Source organism: Lates calcarifer, linkage group LG5 (genome assembly GCF_001640805.2).
Source record: "Lates calcarifer isolate ASB-BC8 linkage group LG5, TLL_Latcal_v3, whole genome shotgun sequence".
In the NCBI taxonomy this organism is placed as follows: Eukaryota; Metazoa; Chordata; class Actinopteri; family Centropomidae; genus Lates; species Lates calcarifer.
This window is the reverse complement of record NC_066837.1, coordinates 7,348,184-7,364,409: the sequence shown is the minus strand read 5'-3', so window position 1 is coordinate 7,364,409 and position 16,226 is coordinate 7,348,184. Positions and strand designations below refer to the sequence as shown.

At 40.7% G+C, this 16,226-nt stretch overlaps 2 protein-coding genes across 2 annotated transcripts in view; one reads left to right on the top strand and one right to left on the bottom strand.

Moving 5' to 3' along the window:
• Nucleotides 1-16,226, top strand: part of lrba (LPS responsive beige-like anchor protein) — a 177,479-nt gene that overhangs the window by 96,381 nt on the left and 64,872 nt on the right. Inside the window, 4 exon segments of the mRNA XM_051070266.1 lie at nucleotides 2,888-3,012; nucleotides 3,336-3,350; nucleotides 7,681-7,824; nucleotides 9,805-9,941. Coding sequence (XP_050926223.1) covers nucleotides 2,888-3,012; nucleotides 3,336-3,350; nucleotides 7,681-7,824; nucleotides 9,805-9,941 — 421 coding nt within the window.
• mab21l2 (mab-21-like 2) lies at nucleotides 11,065-13,527 on the bottom strand. Its single transcript, XM_018690865.2, has one exon. It carries the CDS (start codon nucleotides 12,525-12,527, stop codon nucleotides 11,448-11,450), a length of 1,080 nt encoding a protein of 359 aa, XP_018546381.1. The 5' UTR covers nucleotides 12,528-13,527; the 3' UTR covers nucleotides 11,065-11,447.

Sequence of the window (16,226 nt, the reverse complement as noted above, 5' to 3'; positions counted from 1 at the left end):
GTTTAAAGAAAAGGAAAAAAAAAAAAGGTAATTACTCTTTACTACCTCACATAAAGCTCTTCCGGACCCTGTTTCATCAGTAGCCAATGTGGTCTACATTAGAAAGGCTTGGTATGGTTCAACATTTTCTTCTAAACACACACAAACTCGGGGCCTCGTGTAAGGCTCACAAACAGTGGTGTATATTCAAGTATTACTCACGATTTTAAGGAACACACACTCCCTCTGTCAGTTCCTCTGTGTGTGTCTCTCCCCCACTTTCATCATCAGACAACAGCCACTTCAGGCTTAACGAGCAGGCCTTCCAGACACCTTTTATGACCGAACTAATTACTAATTACACAAGTGGTTGGCGTGAGCCACAGCACAACGCTGGCCCTTTGTTATTTTAATTGTTGTTATTTTGAAGAATGGTGCTTCAGTAAATTCTGCCAGGGATGCCCTAGGAGGATGGATGAGCTCTGAATAATTTATCATCTTTGTGGAAACACTCTCAGTGTACGGTATGGGGGGTTGCAGAGCGCAGTACATCTCCATTCTTGTTACGGCGGCGCTCTCATCAGGGATTGATGACGAGGTATCTTTCATCGTCCGTCCACCTCTTCTAGCACCCCATCATTAGGACTTCCATTGTCGCCTGTTCATGGTGCGTCGGATGAATATGACTGGCAGAGGTGGTCCCCCCCTCATGCTGTGACTAATTACTCCAGCCAATGGTTCCCCTCCTGATGGATTAATGTGTATTGTGTGAATGGGACAGACCCCCCTCTTCCATGAGATGAGAGACGAGTGCGTCCTGATTCGGAGCCGTGCGCCATGCACAACCTTGATAATTATTTTCATAGATGAATACCATTGCAGGCAGGATGATGAAGTGGCCATTTGTGTTCAGAGACTATCACATGCAAACATGGAGCAGGGTCTTTGTCACTGGTGCAAAATCTGGTCCTGCACAGACCTGCGTCCCCTGTGTCTTTCCAACTTGCATTCTGCACACATACACACACTGTCTCTGGATTTATTGCTCCGAATACACAGAATCTATATTCATTTTTTCCATTTTTTTCTTTTCTCTAAGTTTATATTGTGAAAAATGTTATAGTATTTGCGGCTGTCCTGTATGCACCAAATGAAATGAAATGCGTTCAGCAAACTTCTTTACATCCAGGCTTGAGATATCAGCAGCAGCAGCCGCTCTCCACTCGTCATCCAGCCTTTTGAGACTGATTTCTTTTCTTCTTTTTTTTTTTTGTCCAAATACATCAAATATTCAATGGTTTTCATTAGCCAGGGCATACAAGGTTTTAAAGGACCCGCTTGGAAATCGTATTTGTTTGCTTGCGTAAAGCTCCTTTCCCTTTTAGAGGCCCCTGTGTGATCATTGGTGTTGGACTGAAGATTTGTGAGGAGCCTCCGGCCAGAGCAGCGTTCAGGAGTAGAGCACATAAAGTATGCTGGGGTTCTCCCGTCATAGCTTATGCCACTGAAACCATAAACTGTGTCTTCCTACACCTTCACAGGATACACCACAGCCATTTTTGAAGGACTTAGTCATGATTTTAAAGCTTTTGCTTTAGAAACGTTCAAACTTTTTAGTTAGAAAAAATTTGTTCAGTATTATTCAGTATAAAAAAAAAACTTGTTTTAGTGTTGCCTTGTTTATTTTCAAGGCTCAACATACTCTAGATGTTTTTAGGTGGTACATATCTAACTTTGTGCTTAATGATCATCTAATTTTCATTTTTCTCTCAGCACAGTGGAATTAAAGACATTTATAATATTTCCTCAAGCTCTGTAAGCTGTTGCTGAGGGTTTAAGGACCATATCTAAAGCTAACTTTAGTACAACCTCAGGACAAGCCTAGACTTGGATTTTCTTATTTCCTAAACGTGTTTTTCCTCATAAGAACATTTAGTTCAAGTAAAACAACTTTTTGACTTAAGTCCAACTGTCGGGATTTAGTCTCACTGCAAATCCAAGTGCATGTTGTTTCTCCCTCCCCACCTGAGTGTTAATCATTAACACGTGAGCTGTTTTTACATTCTGACAAATGAACAGCTTTGTAGTGCGGTAGAGTTTAAATTAAAAATACCTTTGAAATTGGAGGAGAAAAAATTGCTAATGCAATGCAAAAGTGATTTTCTTGTTCTTTGTTGTGCCTCTGAGCCATGGGTAATGAATATTTTAGATTATATTTTAATTAAATCACTTTCAAAAATCAAAGTGATATTTCATTATAAACAGGTACACAGTATTCAAGCACAATGCTATATTGCAGTGACTCCTCATTAAAAGTTAACACTTTCTTTTCCTTTTTGAGCAGAATGATTTACCGACCAGGTCTGGTAAAGGGAGATGTAAATTGGTAAGAAAAATTGAGGCTATAGACATTGATTAATATTGGTAATGCTATCCACCCCCTCCTCTATGTTTGTAATGGACCTCTCCTTATTCTGCTAGCCATGAATCCTGACAAGAGGTATCCTGCTGGGCTTGAAATGAGCCTAGAATTGAAGCACGTGCCACAAAAGTGTGTGGAAAATGATCACGCTGTCATTTGCTCATTCCTCTGTGATGGTACTTAGTGCTCAGTTCACCTTCTCAGAGAGAGAGAGAGATGGAGAGGGGGAGGAAAAAGAAGACAAATAGAGGGAACACCTTAGCCTCTGAGAAGAGAGATACAGTTAGGGATACAATGATTTTGATTCTAAGCTTGTGTATAAGTGAATGTTTTTAAAGAGTGATTCTGAGCGTAAAAAAAAAAAAAAAAACACCAAACACAATGCTGGCTTTATGTATGCTTGCTCGGACCGAGTGCTAATGCTGGGCTGCTATACCATGCTGGCTGGTAATTGCTAACACATGTGCTACTTCTGTCTCGTTGCAGCCGGCCGAGGGAGTTCTGGCGCCTGGACTACTGGGAGGACGATTTAAGGCGGCGACGTCGCTTCATCAGGAACCCCTTTGGATCCACTCATTCAGAGGCTACGCTCAAAGCCGTGGCCGAACACGGTCAGTCCCGTCCACCACGTCTCCCCTCATCCCTGCCTGTTGTTTTGCACTCCCCGTCTTACTCGCTTGGTGGTAGCACCAGGTACAAGGCAATAAAAATTAGTCCTCCTGCTGCAATAAAAGATTTATTGCACCACAAGACACAGTAAAATCGCACCCTCATTTGAATTTCACACAGGTAATTTCATACCCTGCCTCCCATTATGCAAAGCTGGACTAATAACCAGAGTGTTAGCATGCTTTCTTCAGAAATTCAGTTTAGAGTGGCTGTGAATAATATGAAAAGTGAAAATTTGTCATTCTTTTTCTTTATTGCATCACAGCAGCTGATATCAGTGGTAAGTAACATTCATGCTCTCCCTCTTCTTTTTGTCCTCATTTAGATTTTTACGTTTGAGTTTTGGGATTTATGCCTTTGCTGCATTCCTTTGTAGCTTAATTGGCTTTATCGGAGGCACATCTTATAAAATATATACCGTTTGTAGTCTAAATGAAATGTATTTTCAGTTGTATAATAATGGTTAATTTATTGATTTAATGTCTAATATTGTTAGACAGTAATAAATTGTATTGGTCCTTCAGATTAAATATTACGTTAGTGAAATGCAAATTACAGTCTACCAAACAGTTTTGTTGAAGAAAGAGCCCAAATTGTTCTTGGAACCTCTTAAAGATTAGGGAAAAATTAAATGTGGTTTGGAAAGACGTCATCAATATGCTGCTTTTAACCTAAGTAGAGAGTTGTCATTAAACGTAATAACATTGATTACTTTTTCCTTTGGAATTGGAATGGGTCCCATCAGTTCTCCCCTTTCTCCATTGTCTGTGAACTTCTCCATAAAGACAGGTGCAGATTTCCAATAAACCTTGTCTGAGAATGACTCGAAATTCCCAGCAGTCACTTAGAACCACAATATCTAAATGACACATGTCCCTGCATTAACACCAGGAGTCGCATTTCTCTGCTAGAGTGAATGTAATCCCCCACCAATTTCTGCAAGGATCCTGCACACACCAGGGTTTGCAATCATCGTCATGCTGGGCCTGCATTTACCAGTTCAATCAATTACTCTCCAATAAATGGCCATTTCTGGACAAAAAATGTCCTCAATGTGTCACCTGCAAAAGTCCCCTTAAATGTGACATCACTCCCAAAGACAAATGGCAGGTGTGACAGGAGTCAATAAGAATGTGATCTAAAAGCAATAAGTGTTGAGGATCTGCCGGATCCTGGGAGACTTCTGGTCTGCAGTAATGGCTGCAGTGTGCAGGCAGCTGGAGACTGAGGCCACAGTCCAGCTGGTCGCAGCAAGCCTCTGAATTTTACTTTGTTTCCATCTTTACTCCTCCTTGTTTTCCCTTCAGCTAGATCATGACAGAGAACAGACATATCACATATTGCTCTGTCACAATTTTTTTTCAGAAAATGTGTTGAAGGTGCTCTGTGAGTTGGTTATTCAGGCATTTGGTCTGGTATTCAATTTTATTCATAACTATTTCAGCTTATGTGCAGCATATATTCATCACCATGGGGGGAAAAAAATACAAATTCCTGCAAACAACATTTGGTTTCAAAGTCAAGTCTGTGTAAAAATAGCCAGCAGCCAGTTGTGGCAAGGGTATGCTACCTCAAGAGAGTATACTGCTTGGCTGAAATATGGGAATATATCATTAAAATAACTCTTTGACATTGAAGCCTGACGGCATCCATTTTCTGATGTAACCTTTCGTCTTGTTTTAGTCGACCCGACATTTGTTACGGAAGTGCAGCTCAAGATGAGAACGCAGGGCTGAGTTTTCAAACAGAGCACAAAGGTCATATCTGGCTGTAATTATATTCATCAGATGCAGAGGGGAAAATGCAGTCTCACTCCCTAAGAAAATATTTAGTATAAGATCAAGCCTGAATTTACCCTAATTTTCAAGCTACTTGTGGCAGCACTTTTCAAATCTCACGCATGATCATAAAATTAGAAGCAGTGGAAAATATTTAGCATTTTTTACTTTATGTGTATGTTATAAGAGAGTTTTATTTTTTCCTTTTAAGAGGAGGGAAGTAAACATATTTTCCTTGATACATGGAGAAAAATGTGCATTTCTGCATTAAGGATATGGACAACTGTTATCATTCATACTGTGCCAAGATGATTTCCACAGGAGTGTGTGGCTGCCAGTAGGCTTGAGTAGGCTGTTATGTATTTATGGTTGGAAAGAACCATCTTTTCTGGGGATTGATTCTGTCTGGTCCGGGGCCCGTGTACCAGAGGTGGCAGAGTAAATACCTGAAGACTAATGTCTCTGTTCTGGTAATCAATACTCGCCTCATGACCACACTCCTGGCTACACTCCCGTTAAAAACAAATTTGTTAATTTTGACAATTTAATTGCTGCGACCATGCATGCCTTGAGTTGTATAAGCAGGTAGTTGAACCTCTCAGTTGGGGAAATGGGGTCTTGGAAAAAAGTGTAACCTGTTGGGATTTATGCACAGTTCTGCTCCCTGTGTGATGAGTGATGAGGTTGAAGTGCGCTGGTAGATTTTTTGTTAATGTGGCACGCCTGCTCTCTGCATTGATTTTTCAACATTGTAATGTTTTTAAGTTATACATTAATTTAAACAACACCCTGGATTTAAAAAATATGATGGTTGTGAGTGTGACTCTAAATTATTTATTTATTTTTTGCATGTTAAATATATTCTGCTGTTATTGCTTTTAATATTATTTATAGCATAGTAAACAGTGGTTAATTCTGTATTTTACACTCACACAGTTAGATTGTGCGTATGATCATGTGCTACATGATTCCTCAGCCACACACACATGCACATGCACGCGTGCACACACACACACACACACACACACACACACACACACACACACACACACACCACCACCACCAAAACCTCAGGGTTGTCAAATTAAAAGCAGAAAAAAATAAACAGTAGTATAGGAACAGGATGAGTGAGAAGTTAGCGTGTAGCCTGTCAGTTCTGTGCATGTTGTGTGAGTATACCTGGTGATAAATGACACAACTCTGGTCAAAATAGCTTTTCTTGCTGTTCTAATAGACTCAGCCAAACAATATGCTGACTGGTCATTATTTTGGTCACAGTTACTTCAGTGGAAGTTTAGCTGCAGACAGTGTATTTGGCCAGTCTTGATACTGTATGTTAGTACTATCTGCGTTTTGAGGTGAGAATTTCTCAGCATGTTTGCAGTTAAATGTAAAGAAGTTGAGCTATATCTCTATTTTTTAAGCTCATCTGACAAGTCCCCTGTCCACTTGCATGGTGTGAATACAATGGCATGTGGTACGTATTAGGGGAGCTGGTAGTAATTTCAGTGCTGCTAACTAAAGAATCCTCCAGGGAGGCTTAATTACAGGAAGACCATTCTAAATATCAGTGAGCTGCATATTTTCCATGACAAGAGATTTTTTAGCCCAGCTCCTCTAGCAGTTTCAAAGTATATAGCCACATGACGCGGTTGTGCATTTTTAGGAAGTGCAATTGATCTCTCCTCAGGTGATGATGAAAAAACCCCCACTAGTTATGTGTTCAGGGACTCACTGGATTAAAACTGTTGCTTTTACCTGGATACTGGATTAGTAAGCACACATGCACAGACAGAGCAAAAGCTCTCACTATATCGCTAGCTCTGTTTACACAGAGGGAAGACTTTGCCAGCCAGTCTTTGTGTTGTGGACTTGTGTCTGTGGATCCTTACCATGCACTACTGGGGAATGCAGAGCTCTGTAAATGTTTGCAGATTACCATTTTTCTTAAACAATCCATTTGGAACCTCAAGTCATGTTAAGTTGAATGGGCAGTGCACAACCCCCATTTTGTTTAAATGTGTTTGGATAATCTTTATGTGAAATGGTGTTTTATTTTAATGTGTGTTTACGGGGCATAATGCATTGAGGGTGAGGATTATGTCAGTATTTTGTCTGTCTCGCTTTGTTTGCGATTTTCAGTTTGCCTGCCTGCATGTAACCCTGCAAGGCTGAAAATGCAGTTACTCTTAACTAGTGAATCAGGGTTAAGCCGCACACAAATGAGATCAGCTTTGCAAATAGTTGTATTTGAGGGTAAACCCACTGTATTTTATAAAACCTATCTTTTTTTATACTTGACAGAACATAAAGACAATGTTTTAAAAATTAATTATTTATTAAGCTAGTTTACTAATTAATTAGTCTCAAATTAATATGTGTATGAAGATTGTTAAATTAATGCTTTTCTGAATATTATGTTTTGCTGGAGGACACAGTGTTTTTTTATATATCACTCCAACTCTAACAGCTGTAGTTTAAACCAAGGCAGTCCAAAAAAAAAGAAAAAAAAAGTTCTTTTTAGAGCACATTTCTGCTTTATTAGTCAAGCCTGGAATGTAGAGTGATACATTTCATTTGTCATGTTTCCTTGTTTGCAATGGTTACTCATAATTGCTGTTTTTTACAGAGGAAAAAAATGTCTTAGTTGGTTGCTTGGTTTCAGTTAAAGATAAACATGTGGTCATTAAAACTCTAAATGTCATCTAACTCTAAACTAAAGTAAAGTTTTCTGTGTTAGGTTAAAATACAAACATGAAACTAACTGAATGCATATAATCTTATGGTCGTAATGTATTAAAGGTATAATAAACAGCCTCTTTCCCCCTCTAGCATCCGAGGAGGATATTCTCAAAGGCAAACAGTCCATCAGGGGTCAGGCTCTGGGAAATCAAAACTCGGAGGGTGAGACTTTACTCGACGGGGACGATGACAGTATGTCCAACTTTGAGGAGAAGGACCTGGAGAACTTAACAGGTAAAGAAGCAGCTCTTGCTCCTCACCTCTCATACCTGCCTCTCAGTCACTGCCCTCCTCCCCCGTCTGACTACTTTGTTTTTGCCCTGCAGCCCAGACACAATGAAGAGACAAGGTTACTGTGATATTCATTTCGCTTAATTTTCTGGATATGCAGTTCTAGTGTTTTGCTGCTCTGAGCTTTGTAGCGCTCTCTTATGCACTGGCTTCCATATCTCCCATTGCAGAGTGTCACTGATTCCCATTTCCCAAGCTGTTTGGCTGTTAAGTCGTGGTGCTTTTTTCCCTTTCTACATTTATTGTTGGATTATTGTTGAGGTCTCTCAGGAAAACAGGCCTTTAATGAATGTGTATCACTTTCATAATACCCAGCATTATATACCTGGGCAACTTTTTCATTATAGCACCAGTGTCCTTGGAGAGAGCTGGTGAAAACACAGTATCTTCAGTTTTCTGTCTCAGCCACTGGAGGTCTGCTTCACAAACATACACACAGGCCTGAGTAGCAACTCTGTAAACATTTTTTCATCCAGCAGTAGCAGAGTTTATTCCAGGATACTGCTTACCCTGAAATGGGACCTTATCTGATTCAAGAGAAGCAACATTGCCTGAATAAAATCTTAAACTCCTCTCCGTGCACGAGCCTTATTAGCCTGATCAAACGACTACAACACAGCCTTAAATTAGATTTGATCCATCTCAAGATGTTGTCAGTCCTTTGTTGCTTGTGATATGTCTGTTATTTAAATAATCTTAATTAAATATCATATAGTCCGCTAATCGGATTGCAGTGTAATCCGCATTTTTATGTGCAGTGACAGCGCTCGGCAGACTAAGATGCATTAATGAGGCTCAGAGTGCTATTAAAATAACGCAACTGGATGACAATAAGATTAAACGTTGAATCCTGTCTAATAAAGTGATTTGTATACAGCGAGAATTGCGCGGAGGCTGTCGGGAGAGGCTCGGCTTCTCCTCTTAAGCAGCTGTCTGCTTCAGGTGTAATTGAATGTCTTTGAGCGAACGGAACAAAAAAAATGTTATTTCAACCCACGGATAACATGTCAGTACTCACGGGGTTCGCGAGAGGCAGAGGAATGAATATATATATATATATATGTTTATTCCATCCGTTGTGCAGGAGTGTGAGGGGTGCTCGGGGAAATCACTTGGGCTCCGAGCCTCCTCTCTCCGCAGCGCACATCTGCAAATACAATGCCTCATATGTGCAGAGCCGGGCAGAGCTTCCACCCACAGCTCCCCTGAGCCGGGCTCTCATTGTCATACTGGCATAAATTAAGATTGATGAAAGATTAAACAGAGCTTCACCCTACAGCTCGTAATCAATTGATTCTGACGGACTGTCGATTTTTGACGATTATGTCTTAAAGTTTTACAATGTTTATCTTGTATTTTAGTGCGAGTATTCTGCTACTTAGACCTACTGTATTTTATTATAGGAGCTATAAAGACATGTCACACAGTGGGCAGCCTATAGAGTTACATGTCTCTTAGTTTAGCTTTAACTCATCGATTAACTCTGATTATAAGGAGGAAGACTACACACTGTGCGGCGTTTGAAGCAGCCGAAGCCTTAAGCCTTTAATAATACTGACAAACTAATGCAGTATAGCTGTATATAAACATAATTATTGGGAGAAACAATCTCAACCTTTAAAATATGCGCAAACTGTTGTTATTTTTCGCGTGTTTATCTTTACCACTGATCAGCTTTCCTCTTTAATTAACCACGTCCAGCAGTGAAGGCCCACTGTGTGTTTTTAAAAGTCATCGCTGCAGGCAAATAGCCATCCACTCAGTGCAGTCTCTTGTTGAGTTTTATAAGTTTACCTTTACCGTTGGTGGCTTTTTTTTTTTTAAAAAAAAGAGCCAGCATATTTTCCCCACTTGGAGAAGAAGGACACCCTGCTTGTGCGTGTGTGTGTGTTTTTTTCTGACCGGCCTCTGTTTGTCCTCCAGGCCCAGTAAACTTGAGCACCAGTGCTCAGCTGGTGGCTCCGGCCGTGGTGGTGAAAGGCACCCTGTCCATCACCGCCTCCGAGCTATACTTCGAGGTGGATGAAGAGGAGCCGGGCTTCAAGGCCATCGATCCAAAGGTAAGAGACTCGAGCTCCATTGATCACGTCTCAAATTGTCACTTGTAGAAGCCATGCTCAGATTTCCCATAGTTCTGGGAAATGCTACCTACATGCTGGGCGGCTTTACATTTAACACGTTTAGTATCTCACTGTCTTTTATTTTAAATAAGCATAAATGGCATTTTTAGCCTGTCAGTATTTTAGGCATGATGTAAAAAAAATAAAATAAAAATTACTAACAATATTTTTGATTGAATGTAAAATTGTTTATTTTTAATAAATGAATATTTTGGAGAGTAGATTTAACACTACGAAAATATTGCATATTGTTTGGTGGTAGGTAATAAGAAACGACAACTTTCTGTGATAAATAAATGATCAAACTGTCTTTATAATAAAAATAACAGCAAATGTATCAGACCTTCTCATTAGCGATGAGGTCTGCAGCATTTTTTTTTCTCTGTAAGCAGATCCCAGAAATTAAAATTAGGCCTACGTAGTGCTCTGATTAAAACATACTAAACACATAAGCTGGTAAACTTCGTGTTAACTACAGAAGACTGCTGAGCTACAGTTGGTTGTGTTTGTCGAGTTTACACAGTTGTTGCACTTTAACACTCCACGCTATTGTCCTATGAAGTTGTGTATTTAAACGGATATATTTCAGTAACATCATAATTTATCTTTATATCAGAAATCATTAAAATAAACTTGACTATAGAGGTGTCATATAAGCTACAGTGCATTGTCTAAATTCAGCATTAATCAGATGAAGGCTTCAGTTTAGCTGCAGGCCTTGTGCTGCTGTTAAAACAGAGAGCAGAGATGCTCCCAGGCCTATATATTAACATGAGTCCGTTGATTTACATTCATACGAAAATCCTTTTGAGCCTGTGACGCACTGTAAAAATAACGGATGGCCTGAAGTCGGCTGTGCACATTCCTTCTTTAAATTTTTGCAAAAGCGTTTTTTCTCCCCTGTCTTTTGTTTTCTTTTCTCCAGTGTTGACCACAGGTTAGATTCCCTCTGGTGAAAAAATGACTAATTTGATGATTCTCTTCATCAGACAATAACAAAATAAAATTCAGCAGATTTGCCTGTCAGCTCAGCTGTCAAAACACGTCAAGACACGAGGCCAAGTTGTAATTTAATTTGCAACATTTTATTAACATTTCTTTTTAAGTCACATAATGAAAAAATTGAACTTGGCACGCTACATTTTATTCTTTCACTTAACGATTTTTGTGCATATATTTAAATAAAAGTTTCTTCACTTTGTGAAAACATTTAAAGAAGACAACTAAAAGTTATTACATTTATCTGAAAATGTACCTTCACTTTCTCTCTGGCAGTGGCCCAATTGCTCCATTTAAAAAAGGGGGGGTTTGTGGTTTGCTTGCTGCATTATTTTGTTACTGATTTTTTTCACATTGCTTGGAGAATCAGTTGGAGAATCATCTTTGTCCTTCTCTGAAGTTTTATCCCAAAATGTCTCTCGGCTCTGTCTCGACAATCACTTTTTTTTATAATTTGTCCAAACTTTTAGCATTGGTGAGGATTTCCCTCGCTAGTCTCCATGTCTGCTTAGCAGCAGCCTCCAGGGCTGAGTGAGGCTTTCCCTGAAACAAGTCCAAGTTTGGCAAGAAGTAGTGGGGACATCTGCGGCACTGCAGACAGGATATGAGCTGCAGCAGGATGCCATTCAGTCGGTCTCCGAGGCAAGACTCGTCCCAGTCGGTCTCTCTCGGGTGTTTCTCACACTCGTACAGCAGCAGGGTCTTCATATGGTAGTTGTTGAGCGGCTGTCCCGGTAGCTCCAGGTGACGGTCCCTCAGAGTCTTCAGGATGGACAGACACTTCTTCCTGCAGCCGGCCATTAGCAGCCTGTTCTCGGCCTCGCTGAACTGCAGGACCCACGCGTCGCTCTCTGCAGAGCTCTGCTTCCCCGTTAACGAGTAGCACTCTTTGGAGAGGAGGTTAAAACCCTCAGCTTTGACTTCTGCTACCCGGTTAGGACCGGGCCAGGGGATGTGGGGCATGGGCCACTGAGCTGCGCTTCTAGGCCAAATCCCAGTGCACTTGAACGCGGGGGTGATCTGCACCACGTACCTCTCCCTGATCCGTAGTTTGACCTCGCTGGTGTCCGCTACCATCTTAACCACGTCGCGGTAGCTGCATTTATCCACGGCCTGCGCCACCAGAGTCTGAAACCTGGAGCGGATCTTTCTGGCTGATAGGTACCCCGAGGCGGTGATGAACTCGACCCACAGCGACATGCTCCTTTTACGGCCATCACTCAGCTTCAGCACCGCGCAGCCGGGCAAGGAGCCGTCGTCCACAAAGTTGAACACCCCCATTTGGTTGAGGTAAAGCACCACCTCAAACTCATTGGGGGAGATGACCTCCATCCCCTCATAGCGCGCGTCTATCTCACTGAGGGAGCTGATAAACCGGGGCTCCTGCACTTCCACCTCTTTCAGGACATCCGACACCACTTTACAAACCTCCCTTATAGTCTTCGCAATGGCCGCTTTGCGAGCTTGGCATCTTTCGTTGTAATATTTGTTGAGCTGGTAAACCAGCTTTGCCTGCGTCGCAATCATGTTTGGGCAGAGGTCCGGGCTGTACACCGGAGAGTCGCAGTAAGTTGACGGATCCAATGCTTACCGGTAAAGCCAGAGGCAAATGCTTCCCCGTGCAGGAAAAATGTGTAATCAAAGTTTTTTTTCTTTTTTTTTTTTTTGCTATTGCAGCGGATGGACGTCAGTGTGAGGAGGAGGAAACGGATAGGGATGCAACGCAATAGCCTGCTAAATATCAGTCCAACTGAGCACTTCCAGCACGGTTAGGTAGATTCATATTCAGGTTGTGGGTTATCATCCGTGTCCTGGGCTGCAGACGCTAAAGGCTAAACCACCGTCTGTGACCACTCATCTCCTCTTGCTGTTATTCTCTGCTCTGTGGCCCCGCTCACTTTTCGTCCACACTCAGCTGTGAGCTGGACTTGTGTAGTTTATGAATGGTTCCTCTAGGAAGAGTGAAAGGGGTCGGGCTTCTCTTCCTGCAATCATGTGCAGAGCTGTCAGTGTGCGCAGCCAATCGGAGCAGTCGCAGGCAAACGGGTTCTTGCAAGGAGATTTCCAGTCCGCCTCAGCAGCATCTGGGCGCACGGAGCTGTCCGCTGCTCCCAAGTCGACACAGGGAAACACAAACCTTTAGGTTTACACGGGTAAATGCCAGAGTTACACTCTCTAAAGCCAGCAGTAAAACATTTTTTCCCAAGACAAGCGCTGCTCTTTCCGCGCAGTTTCGCCCGGTGCGTTTTGAGGATTAAGATTGTAGACACAGTGTGAGTGACAGTCTTTAACTTTAGACCTGCTTGTGTTCTGCAGATAAGTCTCTTCCTCTGTTTCTCTCCGTTTTTAAATGAATGTGTATCTCCGTGTTTTACTCCTCTTTGAAAGATTCAGTAATTATAGTGTTTTTCCATTTAACAGCAGGTTTAATTTATTCTCACCAGCATGTCCTGCTTCTTTTATAAAAGTCCAGTCAGCTGTGTTGGCTTGAAAACATGCGTCTGTTTTACGGATATAAGTGTGACTTTTCTCTTTTTCGAATTAGACATATAACACTAGTTACGATCAATCGGTCACATTATTTATAAATTAAATTAAAAGTGAAAGAATAAAGCAATTGCCTATTTATGTCTTTCTTTTTTTACTCTCTTCCGTTAAGATAAGCTCCAGTTCCATTTGGTTTGTCCTTAGCGAGTGCATTTTTAGCACGTGCATGTGAAATTGTATTTTTAGAAACAATAAATAGCCTATTTTGTGCCCTTAAGTATTGTTTAACCGTTTTGTTATTATGCATTAAAAAGAGTAAATTCTTCGAGTGCACCTGCAGCTGAGGCTCAGAGCAGCTTGAATTAGAGTGGCCCGAACTATAAACTGCAGTGATGCGACAGTATCACCTTTTATCCATATCATATACTAATCGATTTTCTTGGAATTTTATTGATCATTTTAGTGTTATTCACTCAGCCGATATTTTGTTGTGAATCAAATAACTGTCACACGACGTTTGTCCTCGGTTTCCCTTACACACACACACACACACACACACACACAGAGAGAGAGAGAGAGAGAGAGGAGAGAGAGAGAGAGAGAGAGAGAAACACGCGCGCGTTAATTTGCCCGTGGGTTTATCGCCGTGAACCTTGTCCATACTGAATTATTTAACCAGAGGTCTCTGTGAGGTTGTAATTGAAGTCCCCTTGTCACGCAGACTTCATGTTGGAGGACTAAAGAAGCCATTACTTTTTTCCCCCCATAGACAAGGGGCAGGGGTGTGAGACATATTTAGACATATGAAGATGGTGGAAAAATAAAATGCTGCAGTGAAAATCCATATGAAATATTTAGTCTAAGTTGTTGCAGCGTGTTTCCTTTGCAGTCCTGTCACACATGTGCGCTTTTCCTCCTAATGAGGTCACGGTCATTAGGCTGTAAAATGGAGTTAATTGCACCTTTTTTGCGACTTTAAACTCTCCCATCTTTAAAGGCTTCTGTAATTCAGCTCAACACGTGTTTTAATTTTAAGAAATGATCTTTTCTTAAACAGAACCTCTTGTCACTACCCCGCTATTACAGCGGTTAAATTATGGGGATGACTGTTAAATATAGTCCAATCATTCCTATAATTCCAGGAAATAAATCACAGTAATAAAGCGACGTCATCGTCGTTTATGTTGTTATATAATGAAGATCCTTAATGTAAATGTTGATCAGAGACAATGAGGCCTGCTGTAGTTGGCTGCATAGATGCATAGTGTAAAATGTCGGTATGATATTTCCTCTGCAGTCTGCCTTGAGCTGCATATTGGCTGCTTTGCTAAACGTTATTAAGAGTAAAAAATAGAACCAGCGGGCTATTCTTAAGCTTTGTGCAAAAAACCAAAAACAAAAAACATGACCACATATTAAACTTTATGACACTTGTTACAAAAATAATTTCAAATATGACAGATAATTGATTCTGTAATGATTTCCAGAAACCCGCTTACTGATATGAAATAGCCAACTATGCAGTGAATTCAGAAATGAGCCACAAACATATCAGAGAAGTCAAAGATTAATGAGCCCCCCTTCATAGTTGCCACATCCCTCTGGACTTCATCATGTAGCCTTTTTAGCCTTTTCCACTAGTGGTGATGAGGCTTTAGGGAGTGTAAAGTAACTCACGGTTAAATTTGTATTTATTTATTATTCAGTTTGATGTGAAAAAGGCTGTTGTCCCACTTAGTATTTAAGCTCATGTCAATGTAACAAATAACCTGTATTCAAAAGACACCAGTTAACACACACTTACTTGGCTTTACTTGGGATCACAAACAGCATATTTGTATTATGTAGGCCGAAGGCAGAGATTTGTCAAAAACTACGTTATTTAATTTAATTAAATGATTCATGGTTGAACATTGTACACCATTGATTACAGCTTAGCAGGGCTTGTCCTCCCACGTAGAACAGTTAAATTAACTTTGGTCACAGTGGAGAGGTTTAGTGTCAAATTAACTCATTCCCACTGAGAAAAAACATTCAAGGGGAAACATTACTGAGCCGCATTTGCTGGTGTGTCATGACATTTGAATTTGATGAACAAGCTGCTTAACGAACGCACAGCATCCATTTGGATCTTCTTTCTAGAACTACCAGAGTACTTAGAGAAACTAAAGCGAGACAAGCAACAGTTGACTTGGCAACCTCGATAATACTGTGAAACTTCAAAGAAATGTTAAACTGAGATTTGGGATCATGTTCAAGCACAGTGATAGTTGTTCTAATGTGGGTTTGGAATTTAGAAAAAGCTAGAAAGAGAGAGAAATAAATGAGAAAAAATGTCTGGCTGATGATCAGGATGACTGTTTATTATCAGGCTCACAGCTCAGAGAGATTAATTGACACCACTTGGAGAGCAAGTGTCCAAATATTATGAAGGACATTCTAACTGTAGTTTAATGAAATATACAGCAGCACAAAGTCAGGCCTTTATAAAGGCATTATGAATCCATTCTGGCCTGCTTATCAAACCACATGTTTCTGAGAAGCTGAGCAACATATTTTACTGCAGTGTAAAATGGAATACAGTGGATTGAATTTTATTAAATCTTTTTATTTTGGCAGTTGGTGTGGGAAGGCCAGCCATATCTCAGAATATGAACTGTTACCTTGTGTGCACATGCATTTCTGTGCACATATGTGGTTAACCCCTTATCACTGTCTTATGGCAGAAAACAGAACAGT